The sequence below is a fragment of the Saimiri boliviensis genome, chromosome 13 (assembly GCF_048565385.1).
Source record: "Saimiri boliviensis isolate mSaiBol1 chromosome 13, mSaiBol1.pri, whole genome shotgun sequence".
In the NCBI taxonomy this organism is placed as follows: Eukaryota; Metazoa; Chordata; class Mammalia; order Primates; family Cebidae; genus Saimiri; species Saimiri boliviensis.
This window is the reverse complement of record NC_133461.1, coordinates 74,879,206-74,895,238: the sequence shown is the minus strand read 5'-3', so window position 1 is coordinate 74,895,238 and position 16,033 is coordinate 74,879,206. Positions and strand designations below refer to the sequence as shown.

Here is a 16,033-nt window from a genome sequence, read left to right as displayed (position 1 = left end):
CAGCGCCCTGTGTCCCTAAGTGAGCCCTCCCAGCGCCCTGTGTCCCTAAGTGAGCCCTCCCAGCGCCGTGTCCCTAAGTGAACCTTCCCAGTGCCCTGTGTCCCTAAATGAGCCCTCCCAGCGCCCTGTGTCCCTAAGTGAGCCCTCCCAGTGCCCTGTGTCCCTAAGTGAGCCCTCCCAGCGCCCTCTGTCCCTAAGTGAGCCCTCCCAGCGCCCTGTGTCCCTAAGTGAGCCCTCCCAGTGCCCTGTGTCCCTAAGTGAGCCCTCCCAGCGCCCTGTGTCCCTAAGTGAACCCTCCCAGCGCCCTGTGTCCCTAAGTGAGCCCTCCCAGCGCCCTGTGTCCCTAAGTGAGCCCTCCCAGCGCCCTGTGTCCCTAAGTGAACCCTCCCAGCACCCTGTGTCCCTAAGTGAACCCTCCCAGCGCCCTGTGTCCCTAAGTGAGCCCTCCCAGAGTTCTATGTCCCTAAAAGAGCCCTCTCCATGCCCTCATGACCCTAAGTGAGCCCTCCCAGTTCCCTAGTGTCCGCATGTGTGCTCTCTCAGTGCTCCCGGGGTCTCTCCTGCTGGGCATCCCTTGGTGGGGTGCTGGGAAAGCCCTGGCTTTTGCAGATGGTAGTTACGTTCCTATATTTTGTGGCTGCCAGACTGAATGTATTTGCTCCAGGGCAATTAGAACCCAGGGTCTGGGTTGGCATCAACACCTGTGTCCTCACTGCAAGGCACAATCTTACCCAGGAGCCCAGAAGACACAAAGGAACCCTGCTCCCGCAGCCAAACTCTTACCTGTCCTGACTCCTCTCCGTCACCCGACTCACGGTGGGGGAGTGTGTGATTCGGGCTTGCACCCTCTGCTGGCCTGAAACAAGAGACACTTCATTCTCTGAGTCCTGCCCTGCACCTGTCGCGTCATCCTGCCTCTTAGAACCTGGCAGCTTCTCTTCTGACCTCTGACCTTCCTCCTGTTCAAGCAAATCGATAAGGCCATTTGTGGCATCTGAATCCACTGTGTCGTCCTCCACAAGTTCCAGAGAGCCCAGCTCGGGGGCCCGCGGTTCCTCTGAGAGCGCCCCCTCCAACTTCCACTCATGACCTGTGGCGTCAGAGTCCTCGGCCTTGCTGCACTCCAGAGAGGAGTCCTCAGCAGTGACCAGGGAGGGTGTGAGGCCCGCGGACCACACCTGCATGTCAGACATCTCCAGCATGGTGTCATGCTCCGTGGCCGCCAAGGGGATGGCATCTAGGACGGCCACCTCGTTCCAGTACTGGTCTGCACGTAGCGGAGAGGAAAGCGCGCAGCCCAGGGAGGCAGGGGACAGCAGCTCGTCCTGCAGCGAGGAGTAACCTGGATGGGCAGACAGAGGGCAACATGCTCCAGCAGCGATTCCGGTCCCACGCGCTCACGTGCAGGTCCACGCACACACACACGCACACGCAGGCGCGGCCACAGAGGTGCATGCATATTTGGGACAGAGTGGAGGGTTTCCAAGCTCCAAGCCCAATGCTCAGGCCTTGTGGCTGCTGCCTGGGCATCCAGGCAAGAGAAGCAAGGCTCTGAATTGGGTGGGGGCAGCAAGGGCGTGAGGCAGAGAAGGGGGAGCTCCCTGCTGGATGGCGAAGAGGAGACAGGACTATTTCTTATCGTTCAGAGCACTAGATAAAGAAGCCTTTATCCAAAGGACTTGTGCTCCAATCTCTCACTGATCCCATGAATGCTCCACTTCTCCATGGCTGGGCAGAAATAGACGTTGCACCTCACACAAAACTTCATTTTAGCTCAGTTCTGAGGTTGTCAGTTAAGGATGTACCTTAAGGGAAGGAAAGCCCACCGAGAACCAGGGGTAGTAACTGGGCTGCCCTTGAGGAGCCTATTGGGGTACACCAAACACCCATAGACCTCTGTGCAGCGGTCAGTGGGAAACAGCCTTCTGGTGTGGTCAGGTTTCACTTCCTCAAGTTGCCTGCTGGTTCCAGAAACTCTGAATGATCTAAAGTGCCACAGGGGAGGGCTCTTACGGCTCAAAAGGGACAAGGTCAGAAGGCACCATGAGACACCAGGTCCACCTGCCCCAAAGCCCTGCATCCAGGAGCCCTGAGCTATTTGTCCCAGATGCAGGTCAGCCCTGACCTGGTGGGAAGGGAGCCAGCTCGCTCAGACCCTGAGTGCATGACTGATAGTCCCACGACCTGCCCATCTGCTGTTCCCTGTACCTGGCTGGGACGGGGGTCCCCGATTGTGTTCTGATTGGCTTTGGCACTGGCTCCCTGATGTTCAGAAGTGACTGTGACACTGAGTGAGTGGCATGTACACATGTGGGCATTTGTGGGGATGTCAGTGCTCCATCCAGGGCTTCTCAGCCCTCCTCTGGCTGGGGGCAGGGACCTCTGCTACAGGAGAAAGAGGTCTCTGAAGCCCCATTCAGAACAGTTGCTTCTGTGGGTGGGAGAAGGGACGAGGAGGCAAGACTCTCCAATGGGCTCGGCCTGTCTGGGGAACCAGGAAGCAAATACGTGCTTACAGCAGCTGGAGAGCCCACAGAGCTGAAGCGGGGAACTTCCGGACATCCTGATGTCCAGACACCCTGAGAGTTCAAACCTAGTCCAAGTGCTCTATGCTGCCATTCAGACCCCGCCCTCCCCACTCACGTCCAACTGCCCCTGAGCTGTGTCTTGATTCCAGCAAGGCAGGCTCTTTTCTTGCCCTCTCACCCTCTACTCGGGGCCTCAGCTCCTGCTCACCTGCTCCCCTGCTTTTACATCACTAGCTCCATTTATTCTCATCCACTCACTGTACAACCAAAAGACAGATGTGATGACATGCCAGGCACTGTGCTAGGGGAATGGGGGTGACAAATCTCAAACACACACACACTCTCATACACACGCATCCCCACACTCACACACACACAAATACACACATACACCCACTCACACACAAATACACACACACACAAATACACATCCACTCACACATGCACACACTCATACCCATATTCACACCCACACACAAATACACCCACCCACAGACACACAAATACACACACCCACTCACAATCACCCACTCTCGCTCGCTCTCTCTCTCACACACACACACACACACACACTTTCTCTCTCACACACAGATGGGACAGCTTTTCATCTCATGGCGTTTTCCCAACTTCAGCTCCCGTTGCTACCCCTGTCTCTGAGGCTGTCCTAGGCCCCTCACGAAGGCAGTTCATGGAAATGCAAACCCTTGAGGACAGGGCAGATGTCTCCCTTCCTCTCCCCGCCCTTCCCTACAACAGGATTGGGCCTCCACTCATCCCATCAGCACAGCAGAGTTCTCCAGGTGTGTGAGAGGACCCAGCAGCCGCAACAGAAAGACCTCAGGCTCATTTAGTGGAACCGAAATTGCTATCATGTACCTGTGTGTTCAACGTGCCCAGAGCCATGCTGTGCGCTCTGCATGCATTCTCTTAACTGCCCCAGGAAAGTTTTCTTCCCTACAAGTCTATGTGGTTCCAGGTCCCAAATGAGCAGGGAGGATGAGCCCATGAAGGTGGGGTGGCTGGGAGCAGGGCTGCACAGTGGCAGAGACTGAGGGAAACCCCTTTTAGCTCTGGTCAAACTGGGAAGAACAGGAGGAGGGAGTGGGAAGAGCAGGTGAAATGGGTAGGTCACATCTTACCATGCCATGGCCTTCAAACGCTGAACAGAAATCCCTCCAGATATACAAAAGCAGGACATTTTAGGGTCAAGTGATGATTACTTTTCCTATTACTCTTTCGGGCACTTTATATTATTTACATCACTTACTGAGTTTTTTTTTTTTTTTTTTTTTTGCCAGAGTCTTGCTGTGTCGTCCAGGCTGGAGCACAGCAGTGCAATCTTGGCTCACTGTAACTTCTGCCTTCCAGGTTCAAGTGATTCTCCTGCCTCAGTCTCCCCACTGGGAAGCTAGGATTACACGTATGTGCCATCACGCCTGGCCAATTTTTATATTTTTAATAGAGATGGGGTTTCACCCTGTTGGCCAGGCTAGTCTCAAACTGCTGACCTCAAGTGATCCACCTGCCTCAGCCTCCTAAACATGCTGGGATTACAGGCTTGAGCCACTGCACCCGACCACTGAGCGTATTGTTAGTGCAAAACATATCTAATGTCTTATTTTTAATTGCCACAACAACCCTACAAGGAAAAGAATATGGTTCCTACTTTACAGATGAGGACACTAGAAGTCTAGCAACTTGCAAAAGGCCACACGGCTAGTAAGTCTGGTCTTTTCCAAAGACTTTGCCATTAATCTCTATTAGAAATAGTTTTGTTGAGGTATGGTTGACATTCAGTAAATGCGTATCTTTAGAGCGGGTGAATTGTTATGTTGTGATACGTGTGTACACCCATGAAGCCATCACCTCAAAGAAGAGAAAGGACATTTGTCTCTCCAGAACATTCTTCTCATGTTTCTTTGTAATCTCTCCCTCCCCCTTCCCTCCCCACTCCAGACCATTCCCAGGTGATCACTGATGTGCTTTTTGTCATTATACATCAGTTTGCATTTCTCAGGATTTACATAAATGGATTCATACACTATGCACTCTCTCTCTGTCTGTCTTTTTTTTTTTTTTGGTCTGGCGTCTTTCACTCAATATAATCATTTGGGTTTCATTCATGCTGATGCATGTATCAATAATTTTTTTCTGTTGCTAGGCCATAGCCCGTTAGATGGCTAGACCACAGTTCGTAAATCTATTTACCTGCTAATGGACATTTGGGTTGCTTCCAGTTTGTGGTTATTTCACATAAAGCTGCTAGTCTGTATGAACATAATGCTTTCTTTTCTCCTGGGTAAATACCTAGGAATGGAATGACTCAATTGTACAGTAGGTATCTGTTTAACTTTGTAAGAAATGATCAAGTGGTTGCACCATTTTGCATTTCGACCAGTGGCGTGTGAGAGTTCCAGTTCCCCCATGTTCTCACCGACACTTGGTATGGCCAGCCTTTTTAATTTTAGCCATTCTTTTAGGTGTGTGGTGGCACCTCCTTGTAGTTTTAATTTGTATTTCCCTAATGACTAATGATGTTGAGCATATTTTCATGTGATTATTTGCCATGTGTATATTCTGAGTGAAATGCCTGTTGGAATCTTTTGTCCAATTTAAAAATGGAGTTGTTTTCTTATTATTACATTTTGAGAGTTCTTTATATATTCTAACGCTATAGCAGATGATTATTTGCCAATATTTTCTCCCACTCTGTGGCTCGTCTTTCCATTTTCCTAACAGTGTATTTTGAAGAGCAGAAGTTTTGATTTTGATGAAGCCCAACTTGACAATTTTTTCTTTTATGGATGGTGCTTTTGGCATTGTATGTGAGAAATCTTTGCCTTAACCAAGATTTTTAAAGATTTCTTTCTTTTGTTTTCTTCTAAAAGTTTTATAGCTTCAGATATCATATTTAATCTATGACCCATTTAGAGTTGATTTTTGTATACAAGGTAAGAATCCAAGTTCATTTTAGTTTAGTTTTTTTGGATAAATGTTCATAAATGATATCGGACTGCAGTTTTCTTGTTAAATGTCTTTTTTCCTAATATCAGAGTAATGCTGGCCTCATAAACTTAGTTGAGAAGTAATTTCTCATTTTCAGTTTCCTAAACAAATCGTTTCTTCCTTAAATGTTTGGTAGAATTCACCAGTGAAGCCCTCTGGGGGTGGGCTTTTCTTTGTAGGAATGTTCCAAACCGTACGTTTAATGTCTTTCATTTATATGGGGCTGTATCTATTTCTTCCTAAGTGAGCTTTGATAGTTTGTGTCTTTCAAGGAATTTGTTGATTTCACCTGTTTTCCAATTTATTGACATAAAATTGTCATAATATACCTTTATTGTCCTTTTACTATCTATAGAATCTGTAAATCTTCTATAGCTAGTATATATTCCTATATGTAATTGATATTGGTAATCTGCAGGTCTTTTCTTTTTTATAATCAGTCTGGTTAGAGGTTTATCAATTTTATTGATGTTTTCAAATCACCAGCTTTTGGTTTCATTAAATTTCTCCATGTTTTTCTGCTTTCTATGTCACTGATTTCCACTCTGATCCTTATTATTTCCTTTATTTTATGATTTGGGCTTTAATTTGGTCTTATTTTTCTAATTTCTTAAGGTAGAAGCTGAGGTCAATTGAGAACTTTTTTCTTTTCCAGTGTAGACATTTAGTACTTAAATTTTTCCCTAAGCACGGTTAAAACCGTCATCCCATAAATTTTGATATCTTGTGTTTTTATTTTCGTTCAGCTCAAAATATTTTCCAATTTCCCTTTTGCTTTCTTCTTTTACCTATGCGTGACTTAAAAGTATATGATTTAATTTCTAAATATTTGGGATTTTCCAGATATTCTGCTATCAATTTCTAATTTAATTGCACTGTGGTCAGAGAACATACGTTGTATGACTTAAATCCTTTCAGAGTTAGTGAGACTTGTTTTATCTATTTTGTTTGGCTATTAGCTATAATTCTTTATTATTTTAGTGGTTGCTTTAGGGTTTACGGTATACATACTTAATCTATCGTAGCCTACCTTGAGATGATACTATCCCACTTGGCATATAGTATAGAACACTACAACAGTATATGCCATTGCCCCTCCTGACTTTTGTGCTATTCTTGTCATACATTTTACTTTTATATAGGTTATAAACCCAATATTGCATTGTTATTATTTTTGTTTAAATAGTTGGTTACCTTTTAGTGATTTAAATGATGAGAAAATCTTATGTATTTATCCTTGTAATGAATATTGTTGGCACTATTCTTTCCTTCATGTAGATCCATATTTCTGTCTGGTATCGTTTTCCTTTGTCATGAAGGCCTTTAAAAAAAAAAATTGTAGCATGGTGATGAATTGCTTGCTCCTGGTGATAAATTTTTTCAGCTTTGGCATGTCTGGAAAGGCTTTATTTTGCTTTCATTTTTGAAGTTATATTTGCTAGGTATAGAAGTCTAGGTTACTTTGGAGATGTTTCTATCTTCTTTAAAGATGTGGCATACTTTAAAGATACCCCACCGTCTTCTGACGGTTGTTTCTTATTTTCTTCCTTTTTTCATTGTTTTTTGAGATAGAGTCTCACTCCCGTTACCCAGGCTGGAGTGCAATGGCACAATCTCGGTTCACTGCAACCTCCATCTCCCAGGTTCAAGCAATTCTCCTGCCTCAGCCTCCCAAGTAGCTGAGATTACAGGTGTGCACGACCTGGCTAACTTTTGTATATTTTTTTTAGTGGAGACAGGGTTTTACTATGTTGGCCAGGCTGGTCTCAAACTCCTGACCTCAAGTGATCTGCCTGTCTCAGCGTCCCAAAGTGCTGGGATTATAGGCATAAGCCACTGTGCCCAGCCCCATATTTTTTACAATACTTTTTCTTCCTTCTTCTCTGTTGGGAACTGTAGTTTCACATATTAGGTCACTTGAAATTGTCCCATAGCTCACTGATACTTATAAACATTTTTCTCCAAAACAGAAAGAAAAGAAAAATGTTTGGAGTTTCTCTTGCTATATTGTCAAGTTCACTAATCTTTTCTTCTGCAGTGTCTAATGTCTCATCCCATCCAGTGTATTCATCCTACACATTACAGTTTCATCTCTAGATTGTCTTGGGCCTTTAAAAAAATATCTTCCATGTCTCTACTTAACTTTTTTGAATATCTGAAATACAGTTACAATCACTGATTTACTATCTTTGTTGGCTAATTCTTTTTTTTTTCTTTTGAGTTGGAGTTTTGCTTTTGTTGCCCAGGCTGGAGTGCAATGACACTATTATCAGCTTACTCCAGTCTCTGCCTCCTGAGTTCAGGCAATTCTCCTACTTCAGCCTCCCAAGTAGCTGGGAATGCAGGCAGCTGCCACCTGGCCCAGCTAAATTTTTTTTGTATTTTTGGTAGAGATGGGGTTTTACCATGTTGGCCAGGCTGATCCTGAACTCCTGACCTCAGGTGATCCGCCTGCTTCGGCCTCCCAAAGTGCTGGGATTACAGGTGTGAGCCACAGAGCCCAGCCCTTTGTCTGCTAATTCTAACTCTCTGTCAACTCTGGGTCAGTTTCAGTGGATTGCGTTTTCTCCACATTATGGATCTTGTTTTCCTGCCTCTTTGTGTGTCTGGTTACTTTTTCTTAGATGCTGGATATTGCGAATTTTACCCTGTGGAATGCTGGATGTTTTAGGATTCCTGTATGCTTGAGTTTTGTTCTGTTACACAGTTAAATTACTTGAAAGTAGATCCTTTTGCATTTTGCTTTCAAAATTTATTAAGCAGGACTGGAGCTTCGGGGTTACTTTTTCCCCATTTCTGAGAGGATATCCTTCTTTGTCCCCTGAACAAAGGCTATGAGAGATCAATTGGGAACAGCTGGTTAATACTCAGCTGAAACTTGTGGGAGACCCTCTGCAGGTCTCCAGAGTGTCCTATCTGTGCAACTGTCTTCTGTCTGGTCCTCTATCTTGAGAACTCAAGCTCCCCTGGTCTCCCTGGATTTTCAAAACAGCAAACTAGACAGTTGTAGGACCCACCTCATTTATTTCCCATGCTTTGTGGATCAGTGTCTTTTGCTATCTGATATCCAATGTCTTGAAAGCTGTTGTTTCATATATTGTGTCCATTTTTTGGTCTGCAATAGTTTCAAGCAGGAGGGTATATCCAGTCTGTTACTCCGTCTTGGCTAGAAGTGGCACACATCACATCTGACATGGCTCCTTGGATTTGGCCGGATGAACATTCCATCACTCCTTGGAATTGCGATGAGATTTGAGAACTGGGAGAGGGAAGCTTTGCAGCCACAGAACACCTGAGGTGCATTCTTGGGTTCCTTTTGTGACTTTTCCACCTTGAGACCTCCAAGGCATTCGCTTTAATGAAATTTCACCCAAATAAAGATGTATGGGGTCGGGTGCGGTGGCTCATGCCTGTAATCCCAGCATTTTGGAAGGCTAAGGCAGGTGGATCACCTGAGGTACAGAATTCGAGATCAGCCTGGCCAACATGGTGAAATCCCATCTCTACTAAAAATACAAAAATTATCTGGGCATGGTCATGGGTACCTATAGTACCGGCTAACGGGGAGGCTGAGGCAGAAGAATAGCTTGAATCCAGGAGACAGAGGTTGCAGTGACCTGAGATCGCACCACTGCACTCCAGCCTGGGTGACGAGTGAAATTCCATCTCAAAAAAAAAAAAAAAAAAAAAAAAAAAAAAGAAATGTATGGGAGAGCACATGTGCCACCTCTGCAGGAAGTCCCTGCTTATCTTCACCCTGGGACTCCTTCCCTGGGAACAGTATTTAGGGTGCATGCCTGGCTGCTCTCTCTTCCAGCCACGCAGGCTGAGATCCAAGGCCGCAGGTAGCTAGCTAGCAGGGGGATCCTACGAAGCTGCAGTGATACTCTTAGAAGCCCAAGTACATCCTCATGAGGAACAGCTCATAGATCTGGGGTGGACCAGACCACAGGTAAGTCCACTGGATCCCCCAGGGTGAGTTCCAGAGTGTCTGTCTCTCTGGGGGTCTCATGCAGCCCCACCCAGCCCCTCCCTCAGTCTAGAGACCTCCACTTGGAGCTGCATGTTGGAGAAATGGGGTGAAAGGCAGCCACACATACTGGCTGGGGCTGCATACATTCAGGTAGTCCCTGCTCACTCCAGGTCACTGCCCTAGTTCTGTCATGACCCAAATCGTCCTGCTGGCTTAATGTCCACAGCAAATGGGACCACAGGGGTCATCAGACAGCCTCGCCCAAGACAAGACCACACTTTACCAGCTGCAGTTGTGAAGAGTTGAGGGAAATAAAACACATTCGATTTCCAAGCAGACATTAGAATGTGTCCAATTTATCGGGCCAAATAGAGCTCACATGGTGTGAGCTGACCATATCTCCTCTCATAAGGGAAATCTGTTTCATTTTCAGAAACATGCTATTTTATTTTGGTTCTATAGGCCATGCTTTCTTTACGTCTATTCCTGGGGCCTGGGCAGTCCTCTCCTGAGTGAGAGAAGCACACTGGCCTTTTGGCCTGGGTCCCTCTGCTCTGGCCAATCCAGGTGCTGGTGGTGAGCTGAGCTAGGAAGGAAGAGAGACAGCCTCAGGCCTCTAATTCCCAGACACCACACACTTCTGTCATGCTCACGGAGCTGCCTATCACTGTCTGGAGTGGAAGGAAGGAAGGAAGCTCAGACACACAGAGGGACCAGGAAATGCACAGAGATGCCAAGGTCCAACTGTGGGCATTGGGGCAGCGGGCTGGATGGGCACCAGGTCAGATCATCATGAGACCTGCCCAGGGGAGAGCCGGAGAAGCCACAGAGCCTGTAGGGCCCCCACCCCTCTTAGACCTCTGACTGTCCTGTCACCTTCTCTCCAGACCAAGGGCACTCAGATGAGGGCCGGTCTTCCTGGAGCAGGGAGGAAGGTAGGAAAAACAAAAAGAAGCCGATTCTGGACCAAGCAAGGCATTGGTACATGAGTCTGCTGGGGTCGGGGGAGGGTTCGCAGGGCACAAAGCTGGGTCTACGGGGACCCGCCAGAGTGTGCGTCAGGGGCTGCTGAGGCTGCGCAGAGCAGCCAGGAAGCGCAGGGCATTCGACTGTGACCATCTGAAATCAACTACTCGGGAGTGGACTCCCTTGGAGACTTAAATGCAATCATGCCACTCTTTGGCCCTCTGATGGCTTTCCAGCTCACTCCACGTCAAATCCAGTGTCCTCATGACAGTCTACAGGTGGGCTCTGTGTTGCCCTCTGGCCCTCATGCCTGCCTCTCTCCCTCTGTCCCTCTGCCCCAGCCTCCAGCCACCTCCCCATCCTGTGAATGTACCAGGAAGGCCCTCTTCACATTCCCTGCTCTGAAACGCCCCTCCCCAATGCCCACGCATGGCTCCCGCCTCATCTCCCGCAAGTGCTCGAATGCCACCCGCTTCCCTTGCACCATGGAAAAGCTTCTCGAAGGAATAATTTTGTTTTGTTTTGTTTTGTTTTGTTTTGTCTGGTTGAGAATAGGTTTCTCTCTCCTGCCTAGCGCAGTGCCTAACATGTGGGTGAGGCTTGAAAAATATTTGCCAAATGGGCTGACCCCTGAGACAGAGCCCTTTCAGCAGACACGGAGCGCACAGGCCCAGTCCTATACAGGGGTGTAGAACCACTCAGGCAAGAATGACTTAAGGCCCGGCGGGAGCCGGGGTCTGCGGCCCCGGGAGATGCTCATGGATGCCCAGGTCTGTAACTGAATATTCACACTCATGTGGCCCTCGTGGCTCGTTGTCCTGTAGGTGCTTAATCAGGGCATGGGAAATCGAAAGTGTGCCAATCTGACTTGACCAGAAGTGCATGCTGGGTGTGAAGCCTCGATATACAAGAAGGGGGAAGAGCTTTGTCACCAGCCCCGGCCAAGGGGTCCCCTGAGGGGGAGGCTGGAGTCCCCCATGGGGGTGGACCTGGGAAGTGGGCCGGCAGCACTGCATGGCAACACCTGTGCACACATGCATGCACGCACACACATGGACACACACGCACACACACACACGCACACACACACATGCACACCCAGGACGCAGCCACGAGATGCGCAGTGTGGGGACAGGGCTGGGGGCCATAACATGCATGTGGACGCGGCTGGCTCTGTGCCTGCCGAGGTGGGGACAGTGGAGACGGTGTAGACAGGCAACGCGACAGCGTGAGTGGATAGAGGTCAAGATGAGGTCAGAGGCAGAAGAGAGGCAACAGGTTGTGATCAGCAGATGGGCCCTGCTCCCAGGCCGCGAGATGGCACGCTTCAGGACACACAGGACTCGGGGCAGAGCGCAGGGGCCTTGGCAGGGGCTATGTGCCCAGGCCCACCTGGGACTCGCCCTCGACCACCCCCATCCCCCACTGTGCACCCAGCCACAGGTGTCCATCCCCAGCCCAGGCATGGCGGGGATGGCCCTTAAGACTAGGAGCTGGAGGAGGGAGCTAGAGGAGCATACACATCACCATGCCTGCATCCAGGGTGGCGCGTCAGCCACCTGAGGAAGCCATGTCACAGAAATGAAAATTTTGTTTCAAGATCTGTAGGAAGTTTTAGGGATCCAATCCAACTTGCTGCTTTTACAGAAGGGGAGAGGACTCAGTCACACAGGGAGCCGGCAGCAAGGAAGGGCCTAGATCCCAGAGCTCCTGGCCGGACAGCAGGGCCTCGCTGTTTATGCACCTGCTGCCCAGAGTGGAGGTGGGAGAGGAAGCGGTTGCAGGGGGCCCAGCCCAGGAGTGGCAGGGGCTTGGGGGCAGAGGTCACAGCCTCCTGGGTATCCTCTCCTCAGGCTGAATCTCACGGGGGGATCACTGCCATGCTGAATCACATCAACAAAGAGTGAGGGAAGGAGATGAGATCATAGAAAAGGGAGACAGGAAAGAGCAGAGACCCCACTCCAGGAAGAGCAAACTGCCCAGTCCCCAGAAGTGGCCGCAGCAGGACCTGTAAAACACCGTCCAGTTAAACGGCGCTAGACACTAGACCTTGGGCCAGGAATCTCCATGCCCTCTGCTTCCCAACCACTGACCATTTTACAGATGGGGACACTGATGCCCTAGAGAGGGTCCACGCCTTGCAAAAGAGCTGCCGCAAAGTCTGCCGCTGTGTAGGGGCAGTGTCTAGCTGGCCACCTCTGACTCAGCTCCTTCCCATACACCAGGCCCTGTGGGGACACAGCTGCTGATGGCAAGGGCCTGGGGGCCGTTCTGCAGGGCGGCAGAGGCAGGCGGCAGGCAAAGCTCCCCTCCACAGGAGGGGCCGTCTTTCTCTCCTCGTCACCTCTCTCTTCTGCTCTCCCCACCTCCAAGGAGGAACTCTTTGCTGACAAACCAGACCTCCCTCCAACGGGAGGGAGAGCGGGCTTTGAGGGAGGAAGTGTTGTGGGAAGGGGTCCTTGGTGCTGATGCCTGTAGGGCAGGGCCCCGGCTCGGTCCCCACCTGGTCCAGGCAACACTCACCATTCATCTGGGAGGGTGACAGTGAGTAGTCGCGGTCCGCAGGCCGCCGGTCCGGCTTCAGGTTGCGGCTCTGTCTGCCGGAGCCCTCCAGCATGTTCACGATCTCGCCACGGTCGATGCTCCGCAGAGCTGAGCACAGATTCTCCACTGTGGGCACAGAAGAGAGATGCGCGTTACTCCATGGTGGCGAGGGACGATCACGTAGGCTCAGAAAATTCGGCCAGGACGAAGATGGAGAAGGGAGATGTTTTTTTTCAGAAGGTGGAAGCACCCTATTTTCTCATAATTGAAAAATGCTTCCTCTTGGGAGAATACTTTTTATACTTCAACGGATCTTTTCCAAATGCAATGCAACAGTGGGCAATTATTTTATTTATTGGTCTCTGTTACAAAAATAAAAAATTTTTATTTATTGGTCTCACTCTGTCACCCAGGTTGGAGTGCAGTGACTCAATCTCAGCTCACTGCAACCTCTGCCTCCCGGGTTCAAGCAATTCTTGTGCCTCAGCCTCCCAAGTAGCTGGGATTATAGGCATGTGCCGTCACACCTGGCTAATTTTTGTATTTTTAGTAGAGACAGGGTTTCACCATGGTGGCCAGGCTGGTCTCCAACTCCCAACTTAAAGTGATCCGCCTGCCTTGGCCTCCCAAAGTGCTGGGATTACCGGTGTGAGCCACCGCGTCCCACCACAGTGGCCAATTTAGAAGTCTATATAAAGACTGTGTTTTTTTTTGGGGGCGGGGGCAGGTAATTTAATCTAAGAGGAGTACTACAAGAAAATATGGATGCGAATGATTAGATTCTGTCCTTTTGAAATTCTTGGTCGTGGCCAGATGATTTGAGATGCAAATGTAGACACTGAATTTCCACTCAGTAGTTTTGAGTCTGGGAATTTGGTCAAGGAGGAGCTGAAAAGAGAATAAGGCAAAGCTCCCTCCAGGTCGAAGGAAGCTCCAGGGAGAATGAGAACTGCTTCAGACTGGGGTCTGGCTCACCCAGAACCCAATGAGTCCTGAGAGGACAATACTCACTTGCTTGGGAAATTCAACAGGAAGACCTCAAAGATGAGTCATACACCCTACACACATGTTGTCATCCAGGGGTTCTGGTGCAGTTTTTATTTTATTTCTATGTTTTTTTTTAGATTCAGGGTTTTGCTTGTTGCCCAGGCTGGAGTGCAGCAATGTAATCATAGCTCACTGCAGCCTTGACCTCCTAGGCTCAAGTGATCCTCCTGCCTCAGCCTCCAGAATAGCTGGGACTATAGGTATGTGCCACCACACCTGGCTAATTTTTAAAGGGCTGGGTTGCCCAGTCTGGTCTCGAACTCCTGGGCTCCAGCAATCGTCCCACCTTGGCCTCCCAAAGTGTGGGGACTACAGGAGTGAGCCACTGTGCCAGGCCTTGCCATTTTAATCTTATTCCAAGGGTGTGAGAAAGGCTGAGGCCGAGCTTCTCTGCTCATGCCTTCTGGCAGGACTGCCTGGAAGACCTCCTGATGGGAGTGGTTTGTGCACGCCTGTGAGACTGAGACAGACTGACTCCAAAGGCCAGTGTCATGAAGAGAATTTGAAGGAAGAAAATTCCATTCATGACACTGGCCTTTGGAGTCCCCACTCGTTTGGTGGGGAGCAGGTCCTAGGACAGGCTTCCTCAGCGGAACGGTACTGACTCTTTGCGTTTTGGCCTTCACGGATGACCCAGAGGTTCAGCAACGCCACGCTCTGCTCCAACAGGGAGTTGGGGTTTTCCACTCGGATCCTGTTGATGTCTTCCACACTGAACTGCAGCTCCCGGGCCAGCTCTGCAAGCAAGGAACCAACAGCAGATGTGAGCCACGAGGGGGCCTCCAGCACACAGGCAGGGTGGGCACTGCAGCGTGGGGCACCGGGCGGGGAGCACAGGGAGCTGTTGGGCAGCCTCCCTGTGGACTTGGTGTTCCTTCTTACCAAGAAATTCCTCATGAAATGCCAGCACCTATACCTTTGTATCTCCACAAAAAGGGAGAATGGGAGGGGTGCTTGATAAATAGGTACTGAACGAATGAATGAATGAATGAATGAATGAATAAACAAATGTCCTTTCCCCCTTTCATAGCTTCCCATATGAGATGACACGACCTCTCGGCAAGGTCAGCAACTTCTGCAAGTTCACAGAGCCAGGGAGTCCCTGAGCCAGGAGGGAGCTGCACCTGCCGATTCTCAGCCCAGCGCTGCCTGTGCCACACCAGGTCGCCACACCCTGCTGCCGAGAACCAACGGGAACAGAAACGGACTTCGGCGCTTATGCTTCTTCAGGGAGAGGTGCTATTTACATTTAACATGAAAATACCAGTTCCCATCTAAATGCGAGGCAATAATGCAGACCGTTAGCCAAAATCCCCCATTATTTTTATTATTTCTTTAGAAGGAAAACAGCATTAGAGTCTAATTTCAAGGATGAAGAAGACTGGGGAGAAAGTGATGGTGAGAATCAGAACACGCACACACCACATACACCCACACACGCATGTACACGCATGCCTTCTGAGCATCCAGCAGTCACGGTTTAAAGAATGAGCCCTGTCTGAACTTCTGAGTTTGTCACACTGCCTTTCTACAAGTTATTACCAACGTTTCTGAGTGTGTCTAAAGTGTTCTGCAGGGGGAGTGAATGAAGAGAGCCCACTCACATAAAAGCTAACAAAAAATCAGGAGGGGGAGGGGAAGCCATCTCCTCAGCGTCAATAAGAATTGCAAGCTGGCCGGGCGCGGTGGCTCAAGCCTGTAATCCCAGCACTTTGGGAGGCCGAGGCGGGTGGATCACGAGGTCAAGAGATCGAGACCATCCTGGTCAACATGGTGAAACCCCGTCTCTACTAAAAATACAAAAAATTAGCTGGGCATGGTGGCGCTTGCCTGTAATCCCAGTTACTCAGGAGGCTGAGGCAGGAGAATTGCCTGAACCTGGGAAGCGGAGGTTGCGGTGAGCCGAGATCGCGCCATTGCACTCCAGCCTGGGTAACGAGAGCGAAACTCCGTCTCAAAAAAAAAAAAA

General features: G+C 49.2%; 1 protein-coding gene across 6 annotated transcripts in view; it reads right to left on the bottom strand.

The window, feature by feature from the left end:
- Positions 1-16,033, bottom strand: part of ANK1 (ankyrin 1) — a 249,618-nt gene that overhangs the window by 19,189 nt on the left and 214,396 nt on the right. For 5 of the 6 annotated variants that reach the window (XM_074383825.1, XM_074383826.1, XM_010330238.3 and 2 more), the window contains 3 exons: positions 14,670-14,801; positions 12,997-13,143; positions 784-1,342 (listed from right to left, as the gene is read on the bottom strand). In XM_074383825.1, coding sequence (XP_074239926.1) covers positions 784-1,342; positions 12,997-13,143; positions 14,670-14,801 — 838 coding nt within the window. The remainder of the gene's footprint in view (positions 1-783; positions 1,343-12,996; positions 13,144-14,669; positions 14,802-16,033) is intronic. The other variant, XM_074383830.1, reaches the window with a different exon arrangement.